General features: G+C 50.3%; 7 protein-coding genes across 7 annotated transcripts; 5 read left to right on the top strand and 2 right to left on the bottom strand.

Annotated features, from left to right (window-relative positions):
* Positions 1-126: 126 nt before the first annotated feature.
* On the top strand, positions 127-774 carry EPUS_03487 (uncharacterized protein; the record flags this gene model as incomplete). Its single annotated transcript, XM_007804844.1, has 1 exon — positions 127-774. One exon carries the CDS (start codon positions 127-129, stop codon positions 772-774), a length of 648 nt encoding a protein of 215 aa, XP_007803035.1.
* Positions 775-1275: 501 nt separating this feature from the next.
* EPUS_03486 (Ribosome assembly protein 4) lies at positions 1276-2886 on the bottom strand (the record flags this gene model as incomplete). The annotated part of the gene is made up of 2 exons (XM_007804843.1): positions 1276-2610; positions 2662-2886. 2 exons carry the CDS (start codon positions 2884-2886, stop codon positions 1276-1278), a joined length of 1560 nt encoding a protein of 519 aa, XP_007803034.1.
* A 208-nt stretch (positions 2887-3094) lies between these two features.
* EPUS_03485 (uncharacterized protein) lies at positions 3095-5945 on the top strand (the record flags this gene model as incomplete). The annotated part of the gene is made up of 7 exons (XM_007804842.1): positions 3095-3625; positions 3670-3988; positions 4034-4074; positions 4132-4281; positions 4329-4448; positions 4505-4592; positions 4639-5945. 7 exons carry the CDS (start codon positions 3095-3097, stop codon positions 5943-5945), a joined length of 2556 nt encoding a protein of 851 aa, XP_007803033.1.
* Positions 5946-6818: 873 nt separating this feature from the next.
* Positions 6819-7157, top strand: EPUS_03484 (uncharacterized protein; the record flags this gene model as incomplete). Its single annotated transcript, XM_007804841.1, has 2 exons — positions 6819-6924; positions 6979-7157. 2 exons carry the CDS (start codon positions 6819-6821, stop codon positions 7155-7157), a joined length of 285 nt encoding a protein of 94 aa, XP_007803032.1.
* Positions 7158-9054: 1897 nt separating this feature from the next.
* Positions 9055-10551, top strand: EPUS_03483 (uncharacterized protein; the record flags this gene model as incomplete). The annotated part of the gene is made up of 5 exons (XM_007804840.1): positions 9055-9219; positions 9267-9346; positions 9400-9547; positions 9598-9843; positions 9895-10551. The coding sequence occupies 5 exons, from the start codon at positions 9055-9057 to the stop codon at positions 10549-10551; spliced, it is 1296 nt and encodes a 431-aa protein (XP_007803031.1).
* Positions 10552-11885: 1334 nt separating this feature from the next.
* On the bottom strand, positions 11886-12338 carry EPUS_03482 (uncharacterized protein; the record flags this gene model as incomplete). The annotated part of the gene is made up of 1 exon (XM_007804839.1): positions 11886-12338. One exon carries the CDS (start codon positions 12336-12338, stop codon positions 11886-11888), a length of 453 nt encoding a protein of 150 aa, XP_007803030.1.
* Positions 12339-12697: 359 nt separating this feature from the next.
* EPUS_03481 (uncharacterized protein) lies at positions 12698-15522 on the top strand (the record flags this gene model as incomplete). Its single annotated transcript, XM_007804838.1, has 2 exons — positions 12698-12809; positions 12860-15522. 2 exons carry the CDS (start codon positions 12698-12700, stop codon positions 15520-15522), a joined length of 2775 nt encoding a protein of 924 aa, XP_007803029.1.
* Positions 15523-15535: the final 13 nt, after the last annotated feature.

The raw sequence follows: 15535 nt of genomic DNA, 5'->3' as shown, positions 1-15535 counted from the left end.
TAATGTTGATTACTCTTGATGGCCTTGCCCACTGCGCATGTGACTTCCATCTCCTTAACATCATTCCACGGCTTCTCGCCTCGAACCTGTGCTGCCTCGGTCTAGTGTGATCGCTCGACGGCTAAGATGGCTGAAAAACAACCTAATATAAACGAGTCACAATCTAGCAATTATGAACATTTCTGCAGGAGAATCGGGATCTGGCCTATGAGCACTCATCTTTCTATCTCGAATGGTAGCATAGATCGGCCGGCAAAGAACAAGGGCACATACGAACAACTGGTCAACTCTCAAAGAAAATGCAGGATCGAATATTACACGACTGCATCGCTTATCAACTTCGCACTTTTCGCGCAGATCATCATCGCTGCAGCAGTAACAGCCGTCAGCGCGTCTTCTGGCCCCCGAGTGGCTATCACGGTACTTGGGACGCTCAACACTATCCTCGCAGGGAGCTTGACGTGGGTCAAAGGTCAAGGCCTGCCGGACCGTCTTCTGAGCTACGCGAATGAACTTCGTCGAGTTCGTGAACACATCGAAGAGCTGGAGCGGCAGTACGAGGAGACACCCAACTTTCGGCTCGACGTGGACGAAGAAGCGGAGAAGATCTATACTATGTATGATACTGCTAGGAAGAACGCAGAGCAGGCTTACATGGGCACTTTCAAGAATATCAAGGAAGATGGCTTGAAGGGCAACAGGGCAACAGCAAAAACCAGGCCACCAGTACCGGACGGGAACGGCCCCGGACTTCGGGCTAATGCTGAAGACTAGTAGCCGCATGGTAGCATTGATCCGTCACGTGCTGCAAGGGCATGAGCGAATAGCCTGAACGGCTTTTTGTTTACGACGTGTATTTATAGGAACTTGGCACTCAAGTCTCGGCAGATGGATATCAAGTCCACTATAAATTTCTATTTCTCTTACTGCTTGTACGAACACTATGGTGTTCTGCAAGCAAGTGGCGTTGAGCGTTTACCTTTTGGCTTTAAATACGACTACCAAAGGTCGCTATATTTTGTTCTAACACAGTATGGTCACTCTAATGTGGCAGCAAGACCGATCTATTACGGTTTGAAGTCTGTCTTCGTCTAGGAAGTTGCGAAGAGCGGAAAGCCTTGATTACTTGCGCTAAACTTACGCTCACAAAAGGTGTATCCTGCTAGGGCAAGAGGAAGACCTATCTAGGAACACATCTTGTTTGAAACAAGATACCTCTAGGTTTATGATCTCATTAACATACCGTGCACTTCACTTGGTGAATAAGGTTTACAATCAATGCCTCCAGATCCTGACAGCTTTGTCTTTCCCTCCACTGCCCACTTTCTGCCCATCTGGACTCCAATCTACCGCATACACCTCGTCCTGATGTCCAGGCAGATCCATGGACAGCTTACCTGTCCGTACATCCCAAACTTTCAAAGTGGTATCTTTAGAAGCACTGACAAGTAGACGCGAATCCGCAGAAAAGCAGCATTGATAGACTGCTCCAACATGACCTCTCAAGGTCGCGATGAATTTGCCATCTCTGGCGTTCCATAGCTTAACATGATTATCGTATCCTGCCGACGCAATGTAGGCTCCGTCGGGGGAGAACGTAACATGGTTGACCTGCCTTTGGTGACCAAGTAATCTAGCAATCGGCTTTGATGAAGTGGCCGGCTCCCAGAGGAATATGGTGTTGTCATCACTGGCGGAGACAAGTCGCTCAACGATAGCTTGGTTGAAGGTGGCAGCTTTTCCAAATCGCTGCTGGGCTTTGTCAGTCCTTTCCGCTTGTGTCGCGGGTATTTGGCCTGTATGGTCGTGGTACGCAGTGCGGATGACGAAATCTGTTGAGAGCGCAAGATGATTTACCCAGTGCGAGTGAGCTGAAAGCGTCTGCAAACACGATCCTTGCCTCCCATCCCAGATTTTGATGCTCTTGTCTTGGGATGCAGTATAAATCCTGCCGATGCCTCCCCAACGGACGCAAGTCACCGATCCTTTATGGCCAGACAGTACCATTTCTATGCGCCTCAATGGCACGTCCCATATTCTCACAGTGGAGTCTTTCGAGGCCGACGCCAGCCGAGGCTTGCCTGGCGATTGAATATGAAATGGCTCCCATGCAAGGCTCGTAATCCATTTGGAATGGCCTTTGAGCGGGCCTCCCAGGACTTCCCCAGTCTTCGAGTTCCAGATTCTCACAGTATTGTCCATACTGCCTGTTGCAAGGAGATTTCCGTCCGGCGAGAAGCTGACTGCAAGCACCCAGCTGGTATGACCCTTAAGTGTATGAAGGGGCGTTCCTGTATCGCAATCCCACAACCTGGCAGTATTATCCCCACTTCCTGTAGCCATGATTGCCGATGACGTGGGCGAGAATGCTGTTGCTAGTATGGCTTCGTTATGCCCCGCTACGGAGGCTGAGCATCTTGACACCGCTCGAACACGGAAAACCGCCTGCGGGGTGAATCGAAGGTTGATGATTTCTTCAGTACTCTTTAAACCTGGCCTTAGAACCGAAGTATAGAGATCTGAAACGACGTCGACGACATTTGAGCCATCTTCGACGACTGGCTTGGGGGAGTGAAAGGAGAAGCGGTAGGGTATTCTTTCGTTAGGATCCTTTGAGTGTTTAGCACGGAGACGGCTTTACAGGCGCTTTGACCTACCCACGTTACCTTGTATAGAGTTCAGCAGAATTTCCAGGTTTTTTACAGTGGCATTTGCGATTGGAACTGAAATGGCAGATCCCGTCCCACCACCTGTGCTCTGGTCCACGAACTGTACTCTGACGCTCCCTAGGCCATCCGGTATCTCATCATGCTCAGCTTGGACTCTTACTCTTTCCGATGCATCAAGCCTCTGTCGTTTACTCGGCGGCGGGAGGACAGTAGCCATGGTGCAAAGCTTTTCTCATGGGAATGCGCGAACACGGAAAAACTCATCAGTCTCTAAGATACTCCAAAAAAGTTCTAAGTTAGATTGATGCCAAGCAAAATCGGATTTTACGGGCATAAAGCTGCCTAAACAACCCTACTGGGAGTACTACGTACGTAGTACGATCACTCTCTTTTCTCTTGAGGTTTCCTGCCGTATTGCTATAAAAATGGCTGAGCCATCTACATCTCGGAGCACAGAGATATATTCCACGTATGATGAGACTATCACTTCTCGACCTGTCACAGGTCGTCAAAGCCATAGACGATCTAAAGGTCGTCGACCAGCAACTGCACTAACATCCAACATAGAAGATCAGGACATCATTTGTGCAATCAGTGAATCTCGTGGCATTTCTCCTACTGTTGGTCTTGCTTTTGTCAACCTTTCAACTTCAGAAGCTGTTCTATGTCAGATTTGCGACAGCCAGACTTATGTCCGGACTTGTCATAAGCTAAAAGTGTTCAATCCTTCTGAAGTACTCTACATGAGCACTGTTGCGGATTCTAAGCTGCTTTCAATAATTCGCGAAAATCTTGAGGTAGATAGGTATGGTATTGTGATGCAAAGTATTGACCGCAGATACTGGTCTGAAGCGAGCGGACATGAGTACGTTCAACAATTGGCATTTCCAGATGATCTAGAATCACTCAAGGTCTCCATTGGAGGGAACTACTTCGCCGTCTGCTGTTTTGCTGCTGTATGCTTCCTATACGCCAGTTGATAGCTTGCTGACATGTGCAGACCTTGAAGTACATAGAGCTCGCCATTGGCAGCAGCTTCTGCTCACAATCCCTTCGAATCAAATTCGAACCCTCTGAGGGCTCTATGCTCATTGACCTTTCGACCATTGTCTCTCTTGAACTGATTCAAAACCTGCAGAATGCCAAATCCAGGGATTGTTTATTTGGGGTTCTGAATGAGACGCTTACGCCGATGGGGTCTCGATTTTTACGCAGTAATATCTTACAGCCTTCTACAGACGCTGCAAAACTCAACGGGAGGTATGATGCTCTTGGTGAGCTAACGCTGAAAGAAGGAATGTTCTATCAAGTGAGACAAGGTGTGCTGAGCAAATGAACTGCTACAGTAGCTACTAATTCAGCAGCAATGAAAGATTTCGTGGACACGGATCGACTTCTGGCTTCTGTTAGTCCAATGTATTGGCTATTCGGAGCAACAAAAGTGATGTTGACCATGGTCTAGATTGTCATCACGAAATCTGAGGGCAACATTCAGCAGATTGAACACTCCATAAACCAGGTAGTGGCTTTGAAGACGTTCCTCGATTCAATTAAACCGGTCTGGCAAGCTTTAACTGGAGCATTGAGCGAGGAATTGCGCAAGATTTGCGAGGTGTGTGCGCATAGCATTTCGCGCGAGGGATAACTCACATGTGCTAGCTTTGTAACCCCGAAAATTATCGCATGGTTCAAGATCTGATCAGCAGCACGCTCAACGAAGATGTGACTTACTCCGTACAACCACTTGAGATGAGGAACCAAAGAACATATGCTATCAAGGTAACTCTTCATCCCAAGTGCCAAACCAAGATCGGAAGGGGCGCTGAGATAATCAGGCTGGAGTGAATGGCTTCCTCGACGTAGCACGGCAGTCTTATAAAGAAGTTTGCGAAGATGCCTTCAATCTTGTTGTTACTTTGGGCAGTACGTGGAGAGGCTTGTTTCGGACTAAAGCACTAACTGCTACTAGATGAACACGAAATTTCGCTAGAAATCAAATATGACAATGCTCGTCAATTTTATATTGTAGTCTCGACATCAGAGCTAGAACAAAGACAGCTTCCAGCCGTCTTCATCAACGTTTTCCGACGCCGAGGCAAGATCGAATGTCAAACACTCGACTTGGTGAAGTTGAATCAGAAGATTGCTGACGCCCACAATGAAGTCATCATGATGAGCGATAGGAGCATACAAGATCTGATCAACGATGTCAGGACGGGGGTGCAACCCTTGTTCAAGATCAGCGAGGGCATTGCCATGCTCGATATGATTGCCTCTTTCGCCCAGCTAGTCACAACCCAAGACTATGTGAGGCCAGAGTTGACTGATACATTGGCTATTAAGGCTGGACGCCATCCGGTCAAGGAGAAAATCCAGCGGGAGAAGTACATACCAAACGACGTGTATGCGACTCAGCAGAATCGTCTGCAGATCATCACTGGCTGCAACATGAGTGGGAAGAGTACCTACATCCGGTCTGTGGCATTGATGGCCATCATGGCGCAAATTGGCTGCTTTGTTCCAGCACAGTACGCCTCCTTTCCAACGACGCACCAGCTCTTTACACGAATTTCCACAGATGACAGCATCGAAGCGAATGTCTCGACTTTCGCTGCGGACATGCGTGAGATAGCATTCATTCTTCGTAACCTTGAGCGGCGTAGTCTTGTGATCATCGATGAGCTTGGCAGAGGCACAAGCACAGCTGACGGCCTAGCAGTGGCTGTTGCCATTGCTGAAGCGCTTCTCGAAAGTCGGGCTTACGTCTGGTTTGTCACGCACTTTCGAGATCTCCCTCGAATCTTGGAGGAGCGCGCCGGTGTCGTGAATCTGCATCTGGCAGTCGACATTGCTCCAGATGCCTCCAAGATGAAGATGTTGTACAAGATTTCTGATGGCTATGAACAAGAAAAGTTCTATGGTATTCTCCTTGCTAGAGTCGTGGATCTTCCCGAAAGTGTTATCGGAGTCGCCACGGAAATTTCTAACACCCTTCATGAGAGGAACGAGGCGCGTAAAAACGATAAGGCTCTCCTTCCGATCGCTCGACGTCGCAAGCTGATATTGAGTTTGAGGGAGCAGCTGACCCAGGCGAAGAATGGTGTTCTGGAAGGTGATGCGCTAAGGCAATGGCTCAAGCGCCTTCAGACTGAATTGATTGTCCGTATGGCAGCCATTAACGCCGAGGCTGCTCAGGCGACAAAGGGGGTGGAAGAGGCTGAAGGCGGCGAGACCTCGAGCTCACTCCAGACTGCAATGAGCGCTACAACCGATTGAAGATGCCCCATGCCGTTGCTCTCACCACAAGACCATTGCACCAGAGGTACTCATTACATGTCAGCTAAGAATATGACGTCCAGCGGTTTTGCTTTCGGTTTGTAGAAAGCTAGAAAGTCATCGACAACAATTCCAGGATTTTTGACCTTGGCGTAAGCCACATGATCACTATTAAAATGCAGGCTATAGTACCTCGTGTTTAGACCATAGGTGATTATTGACTATTGCTTTCAACCTTCGACAAAGAATTTGTGTGGTGATGGGGCCAATGCGCAAACCACGCCTAGAACACCATGCCCAATGCGAACATTTTTCTTACGTTTTAGCTCATCTGGTTCTGCCATTCCGTCAATGTCGTCAAACTTGGCAAAAAGTGCGAAGATCATGTGTGAGAGTGAAAGCGGCAGCCGGTGGTCTGCCCAGAGGAAGGTTCTTTCAAGAGACCTGCGGCCTTACGGCAGACTCCCAGTACATAAGGCAGCGCTTGCTCCAACTTTGTTTTCCATAAACACTAATAAAACAAAGGAATAATCCTACACTCGTGACGAGTCTGAGTCAGACGGTATTCACCTACGCCTCTTCTCAGTGCTCCAATCAGCTCGGTTACCTGGTCTCTTGCAAGTATCCAGTCACCACTTAACGCAAACGAGATGTCGCCACGAAATTCTGCTGACAGGGAACGACACACCATATTCTATGGCCGTGGCGGCGCAGGCAAGATGCGGCCTCAGCCTGTTATTTGCTTGAAAATGCTGATGAAGGGTAGGTAATACGAACAAGCACGCCGATCACGATCCTGCTCCTCCGCCAGATTTGGGAACTCCAACATTAAAGAGCAAAACCTATACCACTGGCCGAGGCGGGACCGGCAACATGGCTGTCAACGATCCAGAACACCCAGAGCTCGCACGGGAACGACAGGACGTTGACGTACCCAACGCGCCCCTTGTTGCCGAAAAGAACTTTCAAACCGGTCGAGGTAGGTGACATCCAGGTTCCTCAATGCTCTCCTGAATACTGACGCGCTGCTTAGGGGGGGCTGGCAATATTCATCACTTGACGGAAGAAGAACGGGCCCAGGCAAAGGAGCACAATCAGCACGTTCGAGCAACCAGCCAAGGAAGGAGGAACTCGAAGGAGCGAGACCATCTTCGAGAATTGGCCGAGAAAGGCAAAGAAAAGCTCTTCGGACACAGGGATTCCAAGCCTTGAACAGTTACAGCTTTTGTTGTCCTCTGCATAAACTTTCTCATTCAACCATGGCTACCAGATCACGTACGCTGATATCCGGATTTGGCGTTGGGGCTGGCGTTGGGGCTGGCGTTGGCTTGCCGGTGCCCGCGCAAGCAATGCTGGGAGAAAACGGTCTTCTTCATTTCGCGGCATAGATCGGAGCGGTGTCTAGCAATATACCCAAATACAGATTATCCTTGGTATTCCCTACTTCTCCAATGAATCGTTCTCTTGTTCAAAAGCGGGCATATGTCGGCCGATTGACTCGATGACCTCAAGTGGGACGCATGTCTGACGTGGCAAAAAGCAGGGATTCAGGCCAAGCCTCATATGCAGGTCCAAAACTCAACGGGCAGGAAGCAGACGAAAAAGGGTCACGCATGTACCCGCAGATTGTTTCGATGGAGCAGTTGACGGCTAGGATGCTGCATAGATTGTTCTTACCAGTCGGTACGACATGGCGGTACATTCTGGTTGCCGGGCCGGGCAGGCTGCACAACGGCAAGCAGGTAAGCTGATTCAGGTCACCGTTAGAAACTACCTGGGTGGCTCTTCCAGTCCTACCTAACACACCACGCTATCTTCTATGTATGCTACATATCTAGCAATTCTGCTCATTCTTCACCTTTCGTTTCGAAGTCAGCAGGATCAAGGGTTCAAAGCGTTCGAGTCATTTATCGAACAAGTAAGCAGGCGGCAGGCCTTTCAGCCGCCTCGTAGGGGTCCCTTTGGTTCGGGCTTCTTCCTGACCCTGTCCCGGGACCCGGGGGCGCAGGACTTGAACAAAGTTTGGAGGCGTTTCATGCTCGAAAAAGCGCCTTGACCCTACTACGTACTATGTAGAACGTAGCTCTACAAGCGGAAGTTAGCAGGTAGAGGCATGCAATTGCAGCAGCCCCAACCAGTTTGGAAGAAGCCCCAATGGAGAAAGGGTGTGACACAAAACTACAGAGGATCCACAGGCATACGAGGTACAACACGGAGATTATATTGCAGAAACTAAGCTAGAAAGTGATCTGAGAGCCGGGTTTTATGCTAGTAACAAGGATGCAAACTTGCCAAGTTTACTAGCTCACTGGTGGATGGAGCTATGATGAATTCCTGTCGGGGTTGAAGATCAATTCGTTCCTGCTACTCCGCACGTAGTATGACATCCTACGGTAAGGGGCACAAGTATTGCTCGCATAGGCTAGTAGCAACTAGTCTTCGATACAAGGGTCCAGCGCCCTCCGGAGCGACAGTAAGCCTTGACCCCTCAGTAATGATCAAAATTGCCCAGGTGGACTTCCGTCAAGACTGCGTCAGATACAAAGTTTCTAGCTTGGAGCTAACAATAGTTATGCCTCCTACCAGAGTAGGAGAAGCCGCCGATTGGTAGGGCCATGCCCCGATCATCTACCCTAGCTTGGAACACCTGAGGCTTGGAGATCTAGGGCGTTCTGATGCCTTGACTCGCTTGAGCTTGATTGCTGGCACGCCCCACTTTGCTCTGTAGTACTGCTTACTGCTCCACTCCTCTCAGTCTCATCCATCGCTCACTGCTTAAGCTTTCGTTTCATCGTTCTTGACCGGGCTGTGCAGCTAATTCTCTCCCGCAGCAAGCGACCCATCCACACCACAGCTTCTGGACTGGGGGCAATCCCGACATTCTGGGTCACATCTGCAGTGGCCCATGCTGACCATGACAATTTGCACGAGCAAAGATTCAACATAAGTATGAGGGGTTGTCTGCTTCGTTCTGGCTACCGTCCAGCTTTGATGTTTCCGATACCATTACCGTATCATGCTTGATCAATTTCGCAGATGCGCAGCCGGCGTCCCCCAGCTGCTATTAGCTACGCCTGGTCGCTATGCACAACCGTTGAATCCTTACGCAATGCCTGGAATGCCCTTACAGAGTCCCAGGATGGAGAGGGATGCAGAAGGCTTTCTCATCATGGATGAGCCCCCAGCCGTGAGCACCAAATACGATGGACGTGAATGGGCTCTGGAGGTTCCTCAGCAGCCTATTCGTGCCCGGATGTGCGGATTTGGCGACAAAGTATGTACATCTGTGGTTGTATGAGTCCCAGTGCTAAGACTAAGCAGGACAGAAGACCAATTACGCCGCCACCATGTGTCAGATTGATCGTGAGGGATCCGATGACAGGACGGGAGATTGATGCTCAGTGAGTTGTATGGGTCTGTTTCTTTGCACTCTCAACTCATGAGCTCTACACAGGGACATCGACATTTCCTTCTTTGTGATCACCGTCGATTTGTGGGATGAAGAGGCTCAGAAAGAGGTCAACCTAGTGAAACACGCAGCCAATTCTCCATCCATTTCCACAGCCAGCGCGGTAGCCTACCCCCAAACCCCAACTGCCAATGTGTGTCTAACTTCATGTCTCAAATTTTGCTCGAAGCTCACCTATCGTAGTCTGCAACGCAAGCTTTTTATCAATACCCACAAAGCAATTTTGCTTCGCCCAACAATGCCCCACAGCAAAATCCTACCAGTCCATACTACTCTACCCACGGCCAGCAAGGATATGCCGGCGTCGCATCCAACTACAGTCAATACGGGCACACGCAGTACGGCTTCAACCATACCGGTTTCGGGCCAAACAATCCGCAATCGAATGGTCAATTCATGCATGCCTCACCCAGTCATCCGTCTTACATGGTAGGCAATGATTATTCCTACCATGAAAATATCTTTAACACCTCGTGCCAGCTCACTCACCAGCAGCAAGCACTCGCCACTCCCCATCAACCGACAGGTATGTTCACACGCAATCTCATTGGAGCATTGAGCGCAAGTGCATTCCGGCTGCACGATCAAAACAAAAAATTCGGCATCTGGTTCATCTTACAGGATCTTAGTATCCGTACGGACGGCATCTTTCGGTACGAGAAGGAACACCCATTCCAAGAACCCACTAACCTGTCCTCTCCATTACGCAGTCTCAAATTCAACTTCGTAAACGTTGGCCTCCAAAACGCGAACCCTACCCCTCTCAACACCAACACGAACACCACCACAACCTCCCCTTCCAACCCCACGTCCCCACTAACCCCTGCCTCTGCCCACTCCTCTGGCATCACCCCTAGTAGCGGCAGCGGTGCATCCCTCAACACTAGCGCCGCGCCCGTCCTCGCATCCGTCTTCACCCGCCCGTTCCAAGTTTTCAGCGCGAAGAAATTCCCTGGTGTGATAGAGAGTACGGAATTGAGTCGCACGTTTGCTCAGCAGGGGATTAAGATCCCGATTAGGAAGGATGGGGATGGTAGCGGTGGTAGTGGAGGTGGGGGTGCTGGTGCTGGTGCTGCGGGAAAGAGAAGGAGGAATCTGGAGGAGGATGATGACGAGGGGCCGGGAGACGAGGAGTAGATTGATCTGGGGTCTGAGGAAGAGGGGGTTAGATGGCACAGTTCGGAAGTCGTTGAGGACCGTGCGACAGCTCATTTGATGGGTCTGGGCAAACGTAGGCGGTGCAGGTTGTCGGGCTCTCCGGTCCAAGTATCTGATAAGCATGGCCGCATCTCGGTTTCAAAAGGCGCATCAATGAGCTTATAACATAGCAGGAGTTACATAGAGTGAGTAGTACGTTGACTACTTTAAGGTAGTATCATAGACTTCGGAACCTTGACCGGGCTTTCAGCCGAAGAGGTCATAGTCCTTGCTTACCTAGTCCCAGGGATTGAGAGATGGGTGTAGGGATTAGTATCTCCTGAGTAAGGTAAGGTTGACATTCCCATTGTCCTTGTTGAATGCGGGGCCTGGGGCTGAAACATGGAGTAGGGCATGTGTCCAATGGATGGAGTCTGATTCGTGGTAGAAATTTCGTGGAGCGCTGCATGAATACCGTAGAACAAGCTGTCAATGGCTGCGGTTGAAGCACCACGATGGATTCTCACGTTCCCATAAGCAAAAGGAGGAGTAGTTTCACTTGATGAGGCTATTCGGGGTCTGTTTGAGGTAGACAGCAGTAGAGGGTGCTTAATTGATTTAATGACATCGCAGACAGAAAACAAAGAGAATCCACCGTTGTATACCTCCCGGAGCTCACTAAATCGGGTGGCAGTCTGTAAAGCGGTTCGTCACCTCCGGTCACCTTGAGACCGTTCTGCCATTCTGCCGTTCCTGTGCATCCTGTCACACTATGTGACCAATAGAAGTTCTCCCTGATGCCGAGTACCATAGGAGACTCCTCATCATATCTTCAATATCTCTTGAGAGCTGAAGAACACATCACTCCACGTTTCTTTCTTTGCCGCAGGTCTTAGATTGACCCCAAGTGGTCATATTGGTTTAAACGAACTTAACTGCTTGCCTCCGTGCTATGGGGAGCTATCTTGAGCTTTTTGTCTGTCTCCTTCCGGTCTTTACTTGCCAGTCCGCGACGTATTCCATAATTTCTCCAGGACCGCGCAAATAAGAGCAAGGTGTGCGCAGTTGTGTGCCTTGCTATTCTGACCTGGTTTTCCAATATGAAACAGGAAACCAGAAAGCCCAAACTGCAGCAACACCTTTAGACCTCAAGAATCTCCACCAGACAGTAAGAAAAGAAGAGTATCACGAGAAAATCTAGTCGTGGTCCGAACAAATATATGTGGTCGCAAGGCGAATAACATAGAGCCTGGGACGCAGCTACCCGGCAAATGATGAGCTGAAGCAATTATTGTACGGACCGGTGAATGAAAAAACCAGGAACATAGTATCTACTATTCTTTCGTGCTCCGAGCTTTGGCATCTTCGGCGGTCTTGGTCAGTACCTCTAGTGCATCATCCACCATAGCTACCGGCACAAACAGATGATCATGATAGTAGCCACTGACAGGATTACAACTGATCCCTTTATAGGCAAGCTTGCTGGCGACAGTAGCCAAAAACCCAATCGCTTCGAGACTCGAGTGCACCTGTAACGTGATCATTCGACAGGGAAACTGATACTCGAGATCTGGATGGTATTTCTTTAGATCGTCGAGGGTAGTAATCACCGTGGTCCCTTCAGCTTCCCGGAAGGACATCTGGATCGCTGATGGTGGCAGCTTTGACTGTGGTGAAGGAGACATATCAATAGGAGTAGTCGCAAAGACGAAGACCTTGGGGTGGACTGTGAAATGCAGGGTTGAGAGTAGAACGCTCAGATCAGTCTCGCCAATGTTCCCTGACATATTGGTGGAACCGAGCGAACAGTGTCAGCCACTTATATACAGCAAGTCGGCTTTTGCATCCGCGTAGAGCCTTCCTTATTAGGTGCAACAGCTTCGACAAGGCTCGAAAAGGCTGAGAAAGTATTCAGAGAAGAGGTGCGTGAAACCGGAGTACTAAGTTAGTACTACCATAGTAGTAGCATCATGAAAGAGCGCCAAGGGTACATGACCAATGGGGTTAGCGCAGATACAATACCCTGACCAGATGTTGAGAGAGGCCATTTTGAGAGTACATGTGCAAGGACAGCCCTTCACCCCTCCTGCAGAGCCTGTGGTTAAGATAGCGATCGTCCGCCAGATGTATCAAACTGTTCAACGGCATGTCGGGTTTCAAGAGGGCGCCGGTGGCAGGTGGCCGCGCGCCTCGCAAGGACCCTTTGGCATCGTTGAAGATGGCTTCGATGATGGACACCAAACCTGTATTGCCAGCAGGTAACTACATCACGCTGGAAAATGTGGATATTCAATCTGATAGTGGCTAGAGATAATCGCCCGTATCGTCGACTATCTTGCTGTGCCCGACCTCATCCGCTTTGCTCGAGTATCCCGCCGGATGCAGGAAATGGTGTACGATGACACGAGATGGGTCCAACGATTACGCAGAATGGGCTGTTGGAACGAAGTGGAGGCGAGGAACAGAGCCGAGAGTCTTCGAGGCGTGGCACACAATGTCACAACGCCAACTGCGAAGAGGAAAAGCACGAATCCCAGCATGGCAGGCAATGGTTCAGACCGGCCACCTCCTAGCCCGAAAATGGTGGATACGTTGCAGCCGACAGTGAATGGTACACCCCAGACGGGGCGAATGCCTCCGTTGAAGAACGTATCTAGTGTATCGGATGGTTTCGACCCAGCTCCCGTCATGTCCTCGTCAACCTCCAAGCCGGTGGCTGCTGTGGGAGAACATCCAAACCTTTCAGTGCTGCAGCATGTACGGTCGGTCCGTGGACATGCGCGTCAGGAGTATGGCAAAGTATTCAGGGTACTAGCCCCATACTACAACGATGCAGTTTCGGCGGAGCATCCCATGCGTTGCATGGTTTTCACATCGCACTCCTCACCTGAGGACCAAGCATATATATTGACGCAATTGCAAAGATTTGCTAAGAGCGACCTATCTCCAGGTGCATATGCAAGGTCAGAACGTTTGACGGAAGTCGTATCGATATTTGATACGGCAGCGCTGCTGGAATTTCGCAAGGGATACGAGGAAGGGGACATTGATGGCAAGATGCGAGAATTTGCTCATGTCTTACACATATTGAATGGCGGTCAAAGCAATGTCGAGCTCTATGTTCATGACAATCGCCTTGCCCTGAATAAGGACAAATTGGGCAGTCCGGGTGATTGCATTGATTATGCATCAGGCCACGGCCAGCTTTCTCTTGAACGGACTCAGCAATTCTTTGATCGATTGCAAACCGCCTACTCGGCAGAATACGCAGTTCTAGAGCGTGTTTTCCCGTCGCCTAGTATCGTGGTTCCAAAATTACTTGAGCACATAGGACAGGTTGTACTCTCTCCCTATTTGACGGCTTTGTTCGATGAAGCACATAGTCGTGGCATGGAAGTTTACCTCATGACTGTCTCTGGGACTTTTGCTCAGACGCAGAATCTGCTCTCGGAACTACCAAAACCGGAAGGTGGATACGAGGAGTACCAAATCGTCACCAGCAAGGTCACCTCCGATGTGTTCGAACCTCACCTTGATCTATATCTTGCTGAAGAACTGGCCTTCTTCAAGCAGACATCCGAGGCAGAAGTCGAGCAATGGGATCGAGCACTGTCGGAACAAGCAGCATCGACGGAGACGTTCTTGATGTCAAATATCAATCGTCAGGCTGATAAGAAGGACTTCATGTCGTCCTTCAAGAAGGTTGTCATGATGCCTGTGAACATTCTTCCCAGCTTTCCAGCGCTCTCTAGCAGCAAGTCAACAGCTAGACCATTGGTCAACGGTGAGAACACGAACACTCAAAAGCACGACAGCCGATCATCTACCCCAGCCCCTAGCATTGACCCAGTCTCATCGAATCCATTGCGGTCAGTCACACCCCTCCCGGTCGAAGCTCCAACCACGGAACTAGCTGCCAAAGTCGCCCTTATGACTTCGAAACTCGAAAACATTCGATCCCTCTTCTCCATTGAAGTAGCGCTCAGTCTGGTCCACCGCGCCAAAGCCTCCCTGGAGCGTGCCGCTCAATTCAGACAGCTAGATGGTGCACCCGGTCAAGCCGCAAAACAACAATGCTCCGCAATCTACCTAACACTCCTTCAAATCCTCGGCACTCGTCACGTCAAGGCCGGCTTCGACAAAGCCGTCAACCATCTAAGTGACTACAATCCCCGGCAAGCCGGCGCCGACACGTCCACCGAACCAGGCCAAGGCGTCGCCCCCTTAACCACCTTCCTTGAGCTCGTCAACGTTGGCGACCTAATCCAACAAATGCTCGACGTATTCTTCGAATCGGAAGTAATCCGCCTCGGCATCGCCAACCGTGACGACTTCTTCGACCCGGCCGTCAAAGAAAAGAAGAAATTTGAACAAATGCTCGATGAACGCGTGGCGGCAGGCCTAGGGAAGGGGATCGACGTGTTAATGGACGAAGTCGAATACATCTGCGCCACCACTCAGCAACCATCAGATTTCAACCCGGATGCAAACAAGCCGAATTTCGACATTGGCCCTACACCTACCGCCAAGAAAGTGATCGAGCTGGTGGGCACACATACCTCCATGCTCCACGGCAGCACCGACAAGACTCTCCTGGACGTCTTCAGCAGCGAAGTCGGCCTCCGCCTCTTCACCACCCTGACCAAGCACCTCAAGCGCCAACGCATCTCGACCACGGGCGCCCTACCCCTGCTCTCCGACCTCTCCGCCTACGCATCCTACATCTCCACCTTCCGCAATAACGACCTCAACTCGTACTTCACGGCGCTCCGCGAGGTCGGCCAGCTTTATCTGATCGAGGGGGGTGATGGGGCGGAGGAGATGGCGGGCATCATCGCCGATGCGGAGAGGTATCGAGGCGTGTTCACGGTGGAGGAGGTGTTGGAGTTCGCGGAGCGGAGGCGTGATTGGTTGCTCGTCAAGGGGAGGGTCGAGGGCGCAATGTATGGCAGGGGGTGTGTTGTCATGTAGCTCGGCTCATGGA

This window comes from Endocarpon pusillum, assembly GCF_000464535.1.
Source record: "Endocarpon pusillum Z07020 unplaced genomic scaffold scaffold3643, whole genome shotgun sequence".
Classification (NCBI taxonomy): domain Eukaryota; kingdom Fungi; phylum Ascomycota; class Eurotiomycetes; order Verrucariales; family Verrucariaceae; genus Endocarpon; species Endocarpon pusillum.
The sequence above is the reverse complement of the archived record's forward strand: the minus strand, read 5'-3'. Positions and strand labels throughout refer to the sequence as shown.